This window comes from Tachysurus vachellii, chromosome 13 (assembly GCF_030014155.1).
Source record: "Tachysurus vachellii isolate PV-2020 chromosome 13, HZAU_Pvac_v1, whole genome shotgun sequence".
Lineage (NCBI taxonomy): Eukaryota > Metazoa > Chordata > Actinopteri > Siluriformes > Bagridae > Tachysurus > Tachysurus vachellii.
Window position 1 is genome coordinate 7,271,900 of NC_083472.1, and position 13,606 is coordinate 7,285,505.

The 13,606-nt window shown below is 41.4% G+C and overlaps 1 protein-coding gene across 3 annotated transcripts; it reads right to left on the minus strand.

The window, feature by feature from the left end:
• Positions 1-97: 97 nt before the first annotated feature.
• On the minus strand, positions 98-13,559 carry si:ch211-114c17.1 (pre-mRNA-processing factor 39). Of its 3 annotated transcripts, none has more exons than XM_060884662.1 (14): positions 13,447-13,559; positions 12,617-12,855; positions 12,338-12,463; positions 11,524-11,642; positions 10,490-10,657; positions 9,942-10,128; positions 5,019-5,123; positions 4,653-4,892; positions 4,436-4,562; positions 3,481-3,752; positions 2,733-2,917; positions 1,869-1,943; positions 1,609-1,765; positions 98-1,366 (listed from the first exon to the last, which is right to left on the minus strand). In XM_060884662.1, the coding sequence occupies exons 1-14, from the start codon at positions 13,499-13,501 to the stop codon at positions 1,292-1,294; spliced, it is 2,130 nt and encodes a 709-aa protein (XP_060740645.1). In that variant the 5' UTR covers positions 13,502-13,559; the 3' UTR covers positions 98-1,291. The 3 variants fall into 3 exon arrangements, with proteins under 3 accessions (XP_060740645.1, XP_060740644.1, XP_060740646.1); XM_060884661.1 differs by having other exon boundaries at positions 1,609-1,768; XM_060884663.1 differs by having other exon boundaries at positions 1,609-1,768; positions 13,442-13,508.
• Positions 13,560-13,606: the final 47 nt, after the last annotated feature.

Genomic DNA, 13,606 nt, shown 5'->3' on the forward strand with positions numbered 1-13,606 from the left:
TAAAGATGGCAAGCAAACATTTTTAAAATAGACATATTTATTCATGAAAAAAAGGCATAAAAAGAACAAATGCAAGTAAACATTAAACAAGGGGGGAGGGGGGGGGGGGGGAGGAATGATGTTTCCCAGGCATTTACACAGAACAACATATATAAAACAAAGCCTTGTACATAACATGTCAGCTGCACCTCATACACAAAGCATGTCCATTAAATATATTTCTGTAAATTAGACTTCTCCCTGTAACACTATCGCTTTTATATGTTCGGAACATTTCACCTCACACCACTCGAGATTAAGATGGAAATACAGAGTGTCTAAAGAATTATAAAATGCTAATGATGTGCTCTGAACAAAGCTATAGAGATGACAGACTGTCTTTTGCAGGGTATGATGGTGAAACAATAAAACAGCATAACTGATCTTGCCTTATTATAAAAACAAACAGCACCTGTAATTAAGTAAATACTTACTGTAATATTTCTAGACAGTTTTATTTAATTATGGTATTTATACCATTTAACACAAGCCACTGGTATAAAATATTTTTAAAATGTATTGTGCAAAGAGTCACAAACAAAATTCTATTTTTGTCTCTGCACAAATTCAAGATCAAAAGATTTTTTCTTCTATATCATTTCTTACATGGACAGTATTTTATGTATTTATGAAAGACGGGGCAAAAATGCATAGCCGTTTGGTTTAATTCTGGTAAATATCATGTATAATACTTATGAAAATGCTAGGTGTGACAGCTGTGACCACAGTAGATGTTTTTAACGCAGTTGAGAAACAGATGTTGCTTGTAATTATAATTTGGGGCAAGTTCAGAGGCAGCAGAAAAGAGTAAAAAACAGATGTGAACCACTCGAATAAGGGCAGTCAGTAGTGAGCAAAAACTATGACTCAGTAACCCTACTGAGTAACCAGTAATGTGCAGACTGTGTTCTGTTGTATAATTACACAAACACAATTAACACAAGCTGGCTTACTGCTTGAACATCTCGATGCGGACACGTACGGTTCTGACAAGTTAAAATATTCGAGTTTAAATAATGAAAAAAAGACAGATGTGCTCCAGGGTGACACTGTTTAAAAGGCAAATATAATCCAACCTGAATCTTTGAGAGTTCAAAAGAAGCATGGGACATGAATAAAATGTTGGAAATTAGCTGTCCATCAAAGCACTGAGATGAGTGGACTGTGGGCAAAAAAAAAAAAATGACTCGGCTCATGCGTATTATGACCTCGATCCCATGGTAAACATGTTCCATGAAGACCCACTGGACCCCTAACTGGAAGGGTAGTACTGACTGTACTGGTTCCAGGGGTTGGAGTAGGCACCATATCCTCCATACTGCTGTTGCTGAAAATGAAACGGATGAAAGGTTTGCTTAACAGTAACAAGAAACGTTTCACGATGATCACGCAGTGTGGAGATATACAGTATATTTATCTATCTTCATCATTTACGCAATTTAAATAAGACAATTTCATTCCATCATTTTAAATAAAGTACATCTTTCCCATAATATCATGTAGAAGCTTGAATAAAATGGTTCGTTGCATACAAGTAACATGAACAACGTGCAAAGTGATGTTAAATACCTGATACCAGTTCCCATAGTTTCCATACCCACTCGTATCTCCACCCACCATTGGAGGAGGAGGAACAGGGGGCATACTAGGTGGGACAGCTTCCTGAGCTGCTGCTAGAGCAGTGCCATCATCCATTTTACTTATTTTCTCCGGATCGTCGCCATCACTAGTGTGATTTAAAAAAAAAAAAAAAAGGCAAAAGTGTTAAACGTACATGAAAAATGAATGCGAGTTTGAATAAATATGTTGTCAGTGTAAATTTCTCTCACCTGTTCTCTGCTCCACGTTTCTTTGCACCAAGATCATTTAGCAGTTTCTGGTGTTCCTCGTAGATACTCAGCACACTGTAACCATAATCACAACAGTCTTTAGTACATAGGCATATGTTGATACTATTGAAGTGTCACAGTGTAAAAGTAAACAGCTATGTTAAGAAAATGTAGTGTTTTTTTTCTTTTTCTTTTCAGAATCACACCAGTAGTGAGACTAGGCAATAAAGTGGCCTGAAGTCAGTCATTTACAATAAGAAGTAATTCCCAGAGACATTAGACATTACTTGAAATGGGTAAGCAGCATAAAGTTGAGTGACTTAGCTTGCAAAAAAGTAAACATGATTTGGTAGTGAAGACCTGTATCATGTTTCCTTTCCCCCCCGGACTTCTTTTTTTTTAATTTTTTGTCTCCATATATTTATTCTTACTTGCAGTGATGCTTGCTGTACTGACTGCCCCAAAATAGATGCCAGAGTAAATGTCAGAAATTGTTCTCATTGTGTCATTTGTATACAGAAATGCACTTCTTTTTATTTCTGTCCGCAATTTTTTGCCTTAGTGAGGAGATGACAGGTTTGTGATCATGTGTGGTTTTCAACATATATTGTAGTTTGCCTGTGTGTATCACAATAGTCTAGTGATACTAGTGAAACCATGGTAACTGGCAGTAAATTAAAGATAGAAATGCCCACAAGCTGATCTGTGGAGAGCAATTTGAGTGAAAAAAAAAAAATGCTGTCTGGGTCAATGCAGGGAAGGATATAGAGCTTACCACAGGTATCACAATAACATGATAACATGAGAACTGTGCTGCAAAAACCAGCTGGTCTTTTATCAATGTTATCCTGTTTAGCTTCTGACCTTTGCACTGTGGTCCCAAAATCCTCAGCAAACTGCAGACCTCTTTGGGAGAAAAGAATCTTGCTATCTGACGAGAGAGGTGCAGCTAAAGCTTTGCTCACACACTGTTGGACTCCCCCTCCGTTAACCCGCAGGTCCCCAGATAGCTCCAGGTCCAGTAGATTCATGTACAGCTTGCTATTGTCCTGGATACACACAATCATAGAAATGTACAGCTCAATTGAAACAAGAATGAGAGAGTTACAGCATTTAAACTCCAGCCATCTGAATCACTGTAACAGAAGGGTTGATAGTAATTTTATAAAGTACACGGTGCTCTTTGCTTTCCTTTCCTCATATCATAGCTCCCCCTTTTCAGGAAATAAGTATCAACTGTATTTGCCAAATAAGCTGTCCTTGCTCACTGATGCTAAGATCAAACATGGTATCTGTCTCAGACGAGTCGATCACAAGAGGACAAGTGAGCCGTGTGCACCTGAGCACACGGGAGGCTCAAACATATTTCTTGTGATTATTATTAACCTGCAGGTTTATACATTTATTTTCTGGTTTTTTTTTTTTGTTTTTTCTTTTTAATTTGTTTTGAGGAAGGATTACCATAGGTTATACTGATGGATGTACAACTAAGGAGTAAACATGCACTATACCTCATAGGACTGAAATTTCAAACCAAACAAAAATTGTGCAAATATACAGAAATATAACAAACTACAAAATCTCAGGTAAGTGGATTCAGGTCATTTCTTACTGGGCTAATCTCGATGGCCTCTTGCAGCACGGCACGAGCCCGTGATGCATTCTTGCTTATTTTGTGAAGAAAGCGGGCCAGTTTAATAGAGTAAAAGGCATGAAGGTGTGGCTTGTCTTTATTCTCCTCAAGTGACTCCTTTAGCAGCGACTCTGCCTTATCCAGATGACCCGTCCTCCTCTCTAGCCCCACCCTCCGGAGCCGCACCACGGCCAGACCAGGCATTGCTTTCTCTAGAGCTTCTAGGATACGATGTGCCTCAGAGATATTACCTGCAGGAGAACATGCCACAAACATAAATAAAAAGTATATAGATTTATTTATAAATTAATAAATGGCCAATTTACTTAAATGTAAAATGGCCAATTTACTTATAACTAGATGCAGTAAATCTCTACTACCAAACTGTGCATTTTATGGCAATGTGCACAAAGAAGGTGCTGGTGCCAGATCCAGAGCCTTATTTCAGCCTCTTTACAAGTTACCACTGCAAAAAAAAAACCGATTCTCCGCTGGCAAAATCAGCTTGGATCAAGCACCAAAATTCTGCTAAAGTCAGGGGGTTGTACAGAAGTACTACAATATTCATAACCATGGCTGTTTGAGCAACTTTTTATACAGACAGAAACAAGGGCTTAAACCAATTTAAGGTTAGAAGTAAAATAAATATTGAAATAATCAAGGGGATTTTTTTAATGCCAATTGCAAACAACTGAACCTGTGCCATGTTAAACTATTTAAACTTTTAACAAGTAAACTCTCCACTATCATTTCTGCACTGTTCATTTTGTAGCATTAAGGTCTGATTATGTTCGGAAACTTTTGCAGACTTCAGTACAGGCATCCAGACAGTACAAAGGTGATGTTACTGCACAAATGTTGGTCATGTTGTTCACATTTAATCAGTGTAACAAAAGTGTTTTCATGTTTATTTTTCCCTTATGTTGCTCCTCACCATGTTGCTCTTCAAACATTGCCCACTGCAAGTGAAAACTGTGTTTGTATGGCAGATGGATTTCACAAGCTCGACGATAAACACTGCGCGCCTCCTCCAGACTTCGTGGCTGTAGATAATGCACATACTACAATAACACACACAAAAAATAATCAAATTCAAGTGCCACACTGAAACAAACCCTTCACCCAGACATGCTTAGTTTGTCTTGCTCTACCTTATCCCAGAACTCCTCATAGAGTGCACAGGCAATGAGGCAGCGCTCAAAGAGGATCTTCACCCTCCGATGGTCAGCGATTCCCTCTTTGACCTCTGAACCCTCCTGACCTTCCACACTCATCCCCTCAATGACAGCATGTGCTTCCTCAGCTTCAGCCATTTCCCAGTCCAGGTACGTGTGCCATGCTTTCAGCTGGGTCCGGTCCAAAGGTTTCACATGGAAATATGGCCTCTTAATCTGAGAAAAGGAATGAGGGAATTTTTTCATTAGTTAATTAAAAGTTACCAAAGAAAAAAAAACAACCCAGAACCGAGCTCTAATTTTACATCAGAAGAGACACTGCAATCCTATACAAAGTCTTACCGCATCTTCATAATTCCATCTCTTCCTGACCTCAGCCTCATTCTGTTGATGCATTTCCTCTCTACTAGCCAAGACCAGCTCACGCATTTTCTGCATTTCCTCTTCCTACATGGCAAAAATAAATCACAAATGTAACACACGCTGTTTATACACGTTGTCATATAGCTGTTGTCACTTAGGCCTGTTTGCAGGAATGGTAATTAATCAGGAAGTGGGTAAGCCACCGCATAGTTGAAAGATATTCATGAAACAGTTACTAATAAAAAAAACTTGAAATTTGTTATGATTCAGAATGAGGGGTATCAGAAATAAATACCACTTAAGTGTGAGTCTGTGATTCACAAGCCTAAGAGCACACAGGTGAAAAATCACGTTATGGCAAATATATATCAGGAACATCACTGATGATGTGCCCTAGCTTCGCATCAGTTGATGCATCATTACAACTGTCAGTCTGAAGAAATCAGTGACTACCAGGAACAGGCCGGTTGACAACCAAGAAGAGGTTGGTGACTTCTGGAGAGACAGATGGCAGCTCGGGAAGACGGCAACTGGGGCGGCATGGGCTAGCACCCCTGAAGAGGAACCCAAATCTAGCTACGGATCAATTAAATGAACAACACCCCCAGGGGAGCCTTGGGGGGGCGGGGGTGGGTGGAGAACCCCAGTCGGACAGATTTAAGGTTATTGACCATTAGCAATGGAAAAACGACTATGAACGCAGTATGTCCTTGCGGAAAGATCTGCAAAAATGCAAGAGGACTGAAGATCCATCAGTCACGGATGAAATATCTGGAGCAACGGCAAGCACCACAATGCACAGGCCTAGTGCCTGGTGAGTCAGAGGAGGAGCAGGGCCCGGAAGCACCCCATAGAGCCCAGAGCCTCCAAGTGGTGCAAACTGTCCCTCCAGTCATGCAGCCTGAGAATAGGAGGATCAGGTAGCCTCAAGCATGTAAAACAGCCGAGTGGCAGACGTTTGATGACGATGTGGATAAGGTGCTGAAAGCAATGGCCAAGGGTGATGCGGAGGAGGCTGCAAACTATGACGGCCATCATAGTGAGATTGGCGGTGGAGAGGTTTGGTGTGGAGGAGGGGAGAGGAGTAAAGAAACCATACACCAAAAACCAGAGGGCAGTCAAAATCCATAACATTCGAATAGAGCTGAAAACCCTAAAGAAGCAGTACAAGGCAGCTGGTAAAGAGGAGCGTGGGCCACTGGAAGAGCTGCGCTGCATCTTAAGGAAGAAGCTTCTTACCCTGCGCAGAGCCGAGCAACATAGGAGGCGGCGAAGGGAGAGGGCTAGGAGGAGAGCAGCCTTTATTAGGAACCCATTCGAGTACACCAAGCAGCTCCTTGGGCAGAAGAAAGGTGGACGCCTAGTCTCTTCAAAGGAGGAAATCGACCAACACCTTTTGTGAGAATAATTGTATGAAATACTTCATCTTTTCTGATAATGTTGCAGACTTTCTGTACAAAGCACAATATTCTTTTCTTACACACAATCACATACACACACATACTCTCTCTCTCTCTTTCATACACACATACCTTGACCTTAGCATAACCTCCTCTCTCTAGCACATTTGCTCCGCTTTGTATGAAAGAAGTTATGAAAAACATGATACTGCTCTGGGAGGTTTCCTGCTTCATGATAACGGTCGAGGTATCTTCTGCTGACACTAGCATTAAGCTCAACACACACACATTATGTTCTTCCTCCATATATATTCATGTTTGATATAATAAAATTTGGGACTTCTCTTTGAAAGACTGACTGGCGTGTTTCATTGAGACTACCCCGAGTACTTGCCGGGAACCAGAAACCGAGCAGAGGTCGAGGCGGCTGAATTTAGTTACCCTGTCCAGGCGACAGAAGAAAATTCCTTACACCTTTCAAATACCTTTAGTGACCCCTCCAGAGAACAAGAGCTGGGGCAGTGTGACGCCTTGATAACACCATCAGAGCCTGTGGAGGCATTCGACCTGAGAATTACCTGAAAGAAGTACAGGAAGTGGTTAGGATGGCAAGGTCTAGGTCTGCACCAGGACCAAGCGGAACATCTTACAAGGTGTATAAATACTGCCCCAAGCTGCTACAGCGGCTGTGGAGGATCTTAAAGGTTAGCTGGAGGAAAGGAAAAACCTTAAAACAGTGGCAGTGTGCAGAGGGAGTTTGGATCCCAAAAGAGGAAGACTCTAAGACCAACAGCCAGTTCAGAATCATCTCGTTTCTAAGTGTTGAAGGTAAGATCTTCTTCAGCATAGTTGCAAAGCGTTTGGCAGAGTTCTTCCTCAAAAATGGATACATAGACACCTCTGTGCAGAAAGGTGGCATACCAGGTGTCCCAGGCTGCCTAGAGCACACAGGCGTGGTTACACAGCTCCTCAGAGAAGCAAAGGAGAACAGGGGCGATCTGGTGGTGCTGTGGTTAGACCTGGCCAATGCTTATATGCCCCACAAACTGGTACAGGAGGCTCTGGTGAGGCACCATGTTCCTGTCATAGTGAGAAACCTTATCCAGGATTACTACAGTGATTTTAAGCTGAGAGTCTCATCTGGGTCAACAACATCAGAGTGGCATAGGCTAGAAGTGGGAATAATCACAGGTTGCACCATCTCAGGTGATCCTGTTCGCTCTGGCAATGAATATGTTAGTGAAATCTGCTGAACCGGAGTGTAGAGGGCCCAAATCCAAAACTGGAACACGGCAACCACTAATCCGTGCCTTTATGGATGACCTCACACTGACAGCGGAGTCAGTGCCTGGAGCCAGATGGATCCTTAAGGGGCTGGAGAGGCTGACTGAATGGGCCAGGATGTCATTCAAGCCTGCTAAATCCAGATCCTTAGTGCTGAAGAAGGGCAGGGTGGTGGAGAAGTTTCGTTTTACCATATCAGGAACTCAAATCTCAACCCTGTTTGAAAAACCAGTTAAAAGCCTGAGAAAGACTTTCGACAGAAGCCTCAGGCATACAACATCCATCAGAAACACCTGTGAGGAGTTGGAGAGGTGGCTGAAGATTGTCGACAAAACTGGGCTCCCTGGAAAGTTTAAGGCATGGGTATACCAACATGGGATTCTACCAAGGATACTGTGGCCTCTGCTCCTGTATGAGTTTCCGATTACCACCATCTCAGAACTGGAAAGGAGAGTCAGCCGCTTCCTAAGGATATGGCTGGGACTCCCGAGGAGCTTAAGTAGCATCGCCCTTTATGGAAACACCTGCAAGCTGCAGCTCCCTCTAAAATCCATCGAAGAGGAGTTCAAAGTCTTGCGCGTAAGAGAGGTGCTGCAGTACCGTGAGTCTAGGGACCCTAAAGACTCCGGGGCAGGGGTAGTGGTCAAGACTGGCAGGAAATGGAGGGCAGAGGCAGCAGTAGACCAGGCAGAGTCACGGCTGCACCATGGTGTTCTGGTGGGAGCAGTGGCCAGAGGAAGGGCTGGGCTAGGAACCTTTCAAGGGCCCCGGTTCGACAAGGCTCCTGGGAAGGAGCGGAGGCAGCTAGTTCAAGGTGAGGTGAGGGCTGCGGTGGAGGAGGAAAGGTCCAGCAAAGCAGTGGGAATGGTACGTCAGGGTGCCTGGACTAGATGGGAACAAGCTGTGGAGAGGAAGATCACTTGAGCTGACCTTTGGCGGGCAGAGCCACACCACATCAAGTTCCTGGTGCAGGCAGTCTATGACGTCCTCCCCAGCCCATCCAACCTGTACACCTGGGGTCTAGTCGATACACCAGGATGTGTCTTGTGCCAGAGAAAGGGAACTCTTGAGCATATCTTGAGCTGCTGCCCAAGAGCTTTTGGGGAAGGCCGGTATCGCTGGAGGCATGACCAGGTGCTCAAAACAACTGCAGAGAGCATCCAGGCTACTATCAACAACTGCTGAAAGTCAAAGCACCCCAAGCAAACCTTCAGCTTCATCAGGGCTGGAGAGAAACCAGAAAGATCTGCCAGGGTAACATCAGGGCTTCTTAACACCGCACAGGATTGGCAACTGAAAGTGGACTTGTGTAGACAACTTAAGTTCCCCCAGCATGTCGTCAATACCACCTTGATACCTGACATTGTTGGTATCTGAGGCAACAAAGAACCTGGTCATGTTGGAGCTCACTGTGCCATGGGAGGATTGAATCAAGGAAGCTTTTGAGCGGAAGAGGGCGAAATATGAAGGCCTTGTCAACGACTGCCATAACCAAGGCTGGAAGGCAAGGTGCTTACCTGTGGAGGTGGGGTGCAGAGGCTTTGCAGGGCAGTCCCTCTACAGGGCCTACACTGCACTCGGCATCACGGGTGAGAGAAGAAGAAGGGCTATCTGTAATAGCACAGAGGCTGCAGAGAAGGTTTCGAGGTGGCTCTGGATCAAAAGAGCAGATCCGTGGACAAATGCTGCTATGGCACAAGCTGAGGCTTGATCAACCTCAGTTGGGTCACCTGAAGGAGGGTGTCTGATGTTTCGAAAGACCCAAAACACCCAATGAGATCAGGAACATCACTGATGATGTGCCCTAGCTTAGCATCAGTTGATGTATCATTACAACTATAGGAGTAAAATTTGAAAAAATAAAGCTTGTCGGCTGCAAGTTTGAACAAAACAATTAGTAAAGGTATGTCATTAATGCCTAGGATCAAAAGGCCAGATGCCTATATAATGAAAATTAAGACACGGCAGTTCTCCAACAAACAACAGGAACACCAGTGTACATAATACTTCAGATAAAAAGGTATAATTATTTTATAATAATTAGATTTAATTATTTTCATTAATATTATTTCTCTACAAAAGATTTATAGACATTGTTAGTTTACATCGTTGCAAGCTCTGGTGACTCCCCAGCACATCAACAGTGGCTGATGTTATCAGTCACTCAACCCTAAAGCGATTACATTTATCTCAGCACATTAAAATGCAAGTTCTTTACCGAATCATTTGCCGGATCGTCCTCCCCGGGTGGCCTGTCCTTCTCCTCCTCCTCCTCACCAGCTGTAACTTCAGACACCTCTTTCTTAGCCTGGATCTGATTCTCCCTGTACTCAGCCTTCACCTTCTCATACTCCTCAGGGCTCAGGACATCCTGAAGTGGATCTGATGTTAAACAGGTCTTTAATCTGCAGGGACAGAAAAAGAATCATTTACATCAGCCTTAAGGGTCTCCAGTACAACACTCATTTTCTTATGGACTGTGAAAGCAAAAGACAAAAAAAATCAAAACAAAATTGTGATATTTTGGAGATCTGAATTTTGTAGTGCTGAATTGCAGGTGTTTGACAGTTTACCAATAAGGCTTTGGGTGATAAATTCAGCTGCATCTATACATGAAGGGGGGAAAAAAAGATCACAAGATATGATAGTGAGAAGAAATATCAGCAAGTTCTCACAAATCTGTGTGTTTGTATGCGGATTTGTGTCTCAAAGTGAACAGCTGTGTAAACAACCCTCTTAGATCCCTCTTCACTTGTGTTGACATACTTTTCGTAGTGGGTTCTGTAGAGCTGGGTGGGCACTCTCATCACACGCTCATAGACTGCAGTCATAGCTCTCAGGTCTCCTTGTTCTTTCTCCCACTCTGCGTACAGGTCCCACAGGCGGTCTGAGTGCCAGTCCCAGCCTGCAGCAGCCAGAGCATCCTCAAACACACTATGGAACAGAGAGAGGATGCAGGCTGAGACAGTAATACACCACCCACAGACCTTGGATTTCTATTCAAATGCTTGAATCTCACTGGTCAGACTATGTGTATTCATTTTCTATAACAGCAGCTCTGATATAATTCAGACTGTATTTCAAATTTCAGCTTTGTATTAATGAATTTGTTCTAAAATGTTAGAATTTCCACAGCAACAATTAAATAATAAGGATTTGTAACAAGGACACCCTGAAGAAACAGATTAAAAACTTGTGTACTCGTTAATATGATGAAGTCTGGGAGGAGATGTTTAGTTAAGTTTTCTAGACTGAGTTTAAAAGAAAAAAAAAAATAATAATAATAATAATAATAAAAAAAAAAAAAAGTTGTAAAACACTTTTAAGAATGCTGTTATATGAAAGTGATTCGCAGGTAGCACACAACCAGTGTGTTGGTTCTTTTCTTATAACAGTGCCCCCTATCGTGTTTTATTCTTCATGTAACAAACAAATTCCAACAAATATCTAAAGTCCCAAAACCTGTATAATGTATTCTTCCATTTTCTTTGATCCTTTTTACACATCATATCAGTATTATAAATGAGCAGTATTTAATCTTTGTAATGTCTGCATTTCCATGCAGTTTATCTTAATTGCAAATTCAAAGTTTACATAAACGTTCAGTTGCATTTAAGAAGGGAAATGAGAAACCCTGAGCTAGTGAGGTAATGCTGGTCACATGAGGGAACTTTGTAGGTCCAAATAGAAAATAAATAAATATGTAAATAAACAAACAAACAAACAAAAAAAAAAACCATGAACCGAGATATATTTAACTAACAGTATAAAAAAAAGAAGTAAAAATCTATTCATGTTACCTGCGAATGCGCTGTGTCGACTCAGGCAGGTTCATATTCAGTGTGCCAAGCAGGAGGTTAATATAATGTATCCACAGATCCACGCTGAGAGGGATTGCTGTAAGTCCTTGCACACACACCTGCAAATCAGTATCATGTGCTATTATTCATTGAGGAATTAACACAGAATTTTTTTTTGCTGACCTGAAGCCAATTTACAAAGATTAGGGAGTGGGTATTATAGTATATAGTGGGTTTATAAAAAAAACTATTCTTAAATCAGTTGTCATAAATATAAAGCACACAGTATCAAACAAAGGATCAACTATTTTTCCCCAAACACATGCAGGTCACAAGGACAGAACTGACAACTTTTATGTCAGAGTACACCATCTACAATATCAAAGTTGTATAAACATTTTTGGTTTTATTTTAGTCATTTAATCAATCATATTTTTTTGTTAATTTTAAAGAGATTATTTCAAGAGAAGGAGCTGAGGCTTAGGGACTGTTTTATAGTCTCAGTACATACAGAGCTCCATGTAGTTTGCACTTAAAGGCATTTAGATAAATAGTAACCTATACTTTAGTCTTTTGTTGACTATAATATCTCCTGTCTCTGTCATATTCAGAACAGAACACTGAAACTGCTTGTATAGCAGTTTTCTTTGGTTTGAGATGAAATGACTACAACAGTTCTATAGACAATTAAAAACTGTGATCTGCAGCTTGAAAATTTGTCGTCTCGTGTTTGTTCAGCTGTGTATATCTTAAATCTTCATGCTTATCATTCATAAAACTGAATCTCTCATAGTATTTATACTGCATTCCACACCTCCTCAGCCTTGTTGTTGTGTCCTGCTCTCCTTTCCAAATCTGCAAACTTCTTCCAGTATCCATAGCAGAGTGGGTATCTAGACAGGAATGCACTCAGGGCCTGACGAGATGCTCTCAAATGACCCTGCAACAGTTTGAAAAATGTTTTGACGGAAACGCACTTGGTCTCATTTCAGAACGACAAAAGATGATGAAGCGACATTATTTATAAAGCTTACATGCAGTTCTTTTCAGTGTTATGTTATTAAACTCACTCCAAAGCAGCGTTTTCCCTCACCTCTTGTTCACAATACTGTAACAAATCGGTCCAACTGTTGAAATCCTGTGGGTTCTCATTCACCAGTTTCCACTGTCTGTCAAAATCCACTGGCAGTTCTTGTTCCTCCATTTCCTCTTCTCCGGTCACTGGACCTGTGCTGTAGGCTAAAGATGGATCTGCCATGTCTGTTCCTCCCATGTCTTCAGATACCCCTAAATCAGGCTGGGGAAATTTTGTGACCTCAGGAGCTTCACATCCTGTATAACAAATAATTAAAAACAAAACATAAACACGTTATTATTTCACTACGTCTTTTAAACACATTTAGATTCAATACCAAGCAACTGATGATGCCTATATACACTTTATGGCCAAAACAAATTCTATACAACTACGTTCTTTCCCTTTTTGCCCGTTTGGGAAAGTACCACCTATGGGTGTGCTGGTCTGTGGACTTCAATCCAACATAGCATTAAACTTACAGTGGGGTTTTCAATCTATGGGAAATTTAATAAGTTTAAACTTTAAGAATAGCATTAATTCTAGGTGTATTAACGTATTTTGTACCTTATTCTTTAGTTTCATACATACATTTATTATGTGCAACAAAACTAGGATATGAAGTTCGGTACTGGAAAAGAAACTAGACGAATCACCAGACCAACGAAATTCAAGCTAAGCTAAGCTAAGCTAAGCTAAGCTAGCCTGCTAACTAACCGACCTAAATGTAATTTAAAAATATATATATATCGTTTACATTTAAAAAGAAACGTTTATAAAGCATTGCAAAATATAATTAGAATGATATATATATATATATTTTTTTTTAAAAGAGGCAAACACCTGACCGGAATGTGCAAATTCCCCGTTGTCGCTAAACGCTTCCGAGCGTTCAGTCGCCATGACGAGAGGTACATCAATAATGTGCGACAAGCAAACCTCATTTCCGGTTGTTTTTTGTTTTGTTTAAACCCCCTACTTAATTCAACACGTGTATTCGTGTTCAGT

Coding starts and splice junctions, on each gene's coding strand:
- si:ch211-114c17.1 (XM_060884661.1), bottom strand. CDS start 13,501: ATGGCGACTGAACGCTCGGAAGCGTTTAGCGACAACGGGGAATTTGCA. Junction 12,856..13,446: donor CGGGGAATTTGCACATTCCG/GTCAGGTGTTTG, acceptor TTTGTTATACAG/GATGTGAAGCTCCTGAGGTC. Junction 1,367..1,608: donor ACTATGGGAACTGGTATCAG/GTATTTAACATC, acceptor TTTCATTTTCAG/CAACAGCAGTATGGAGGATA.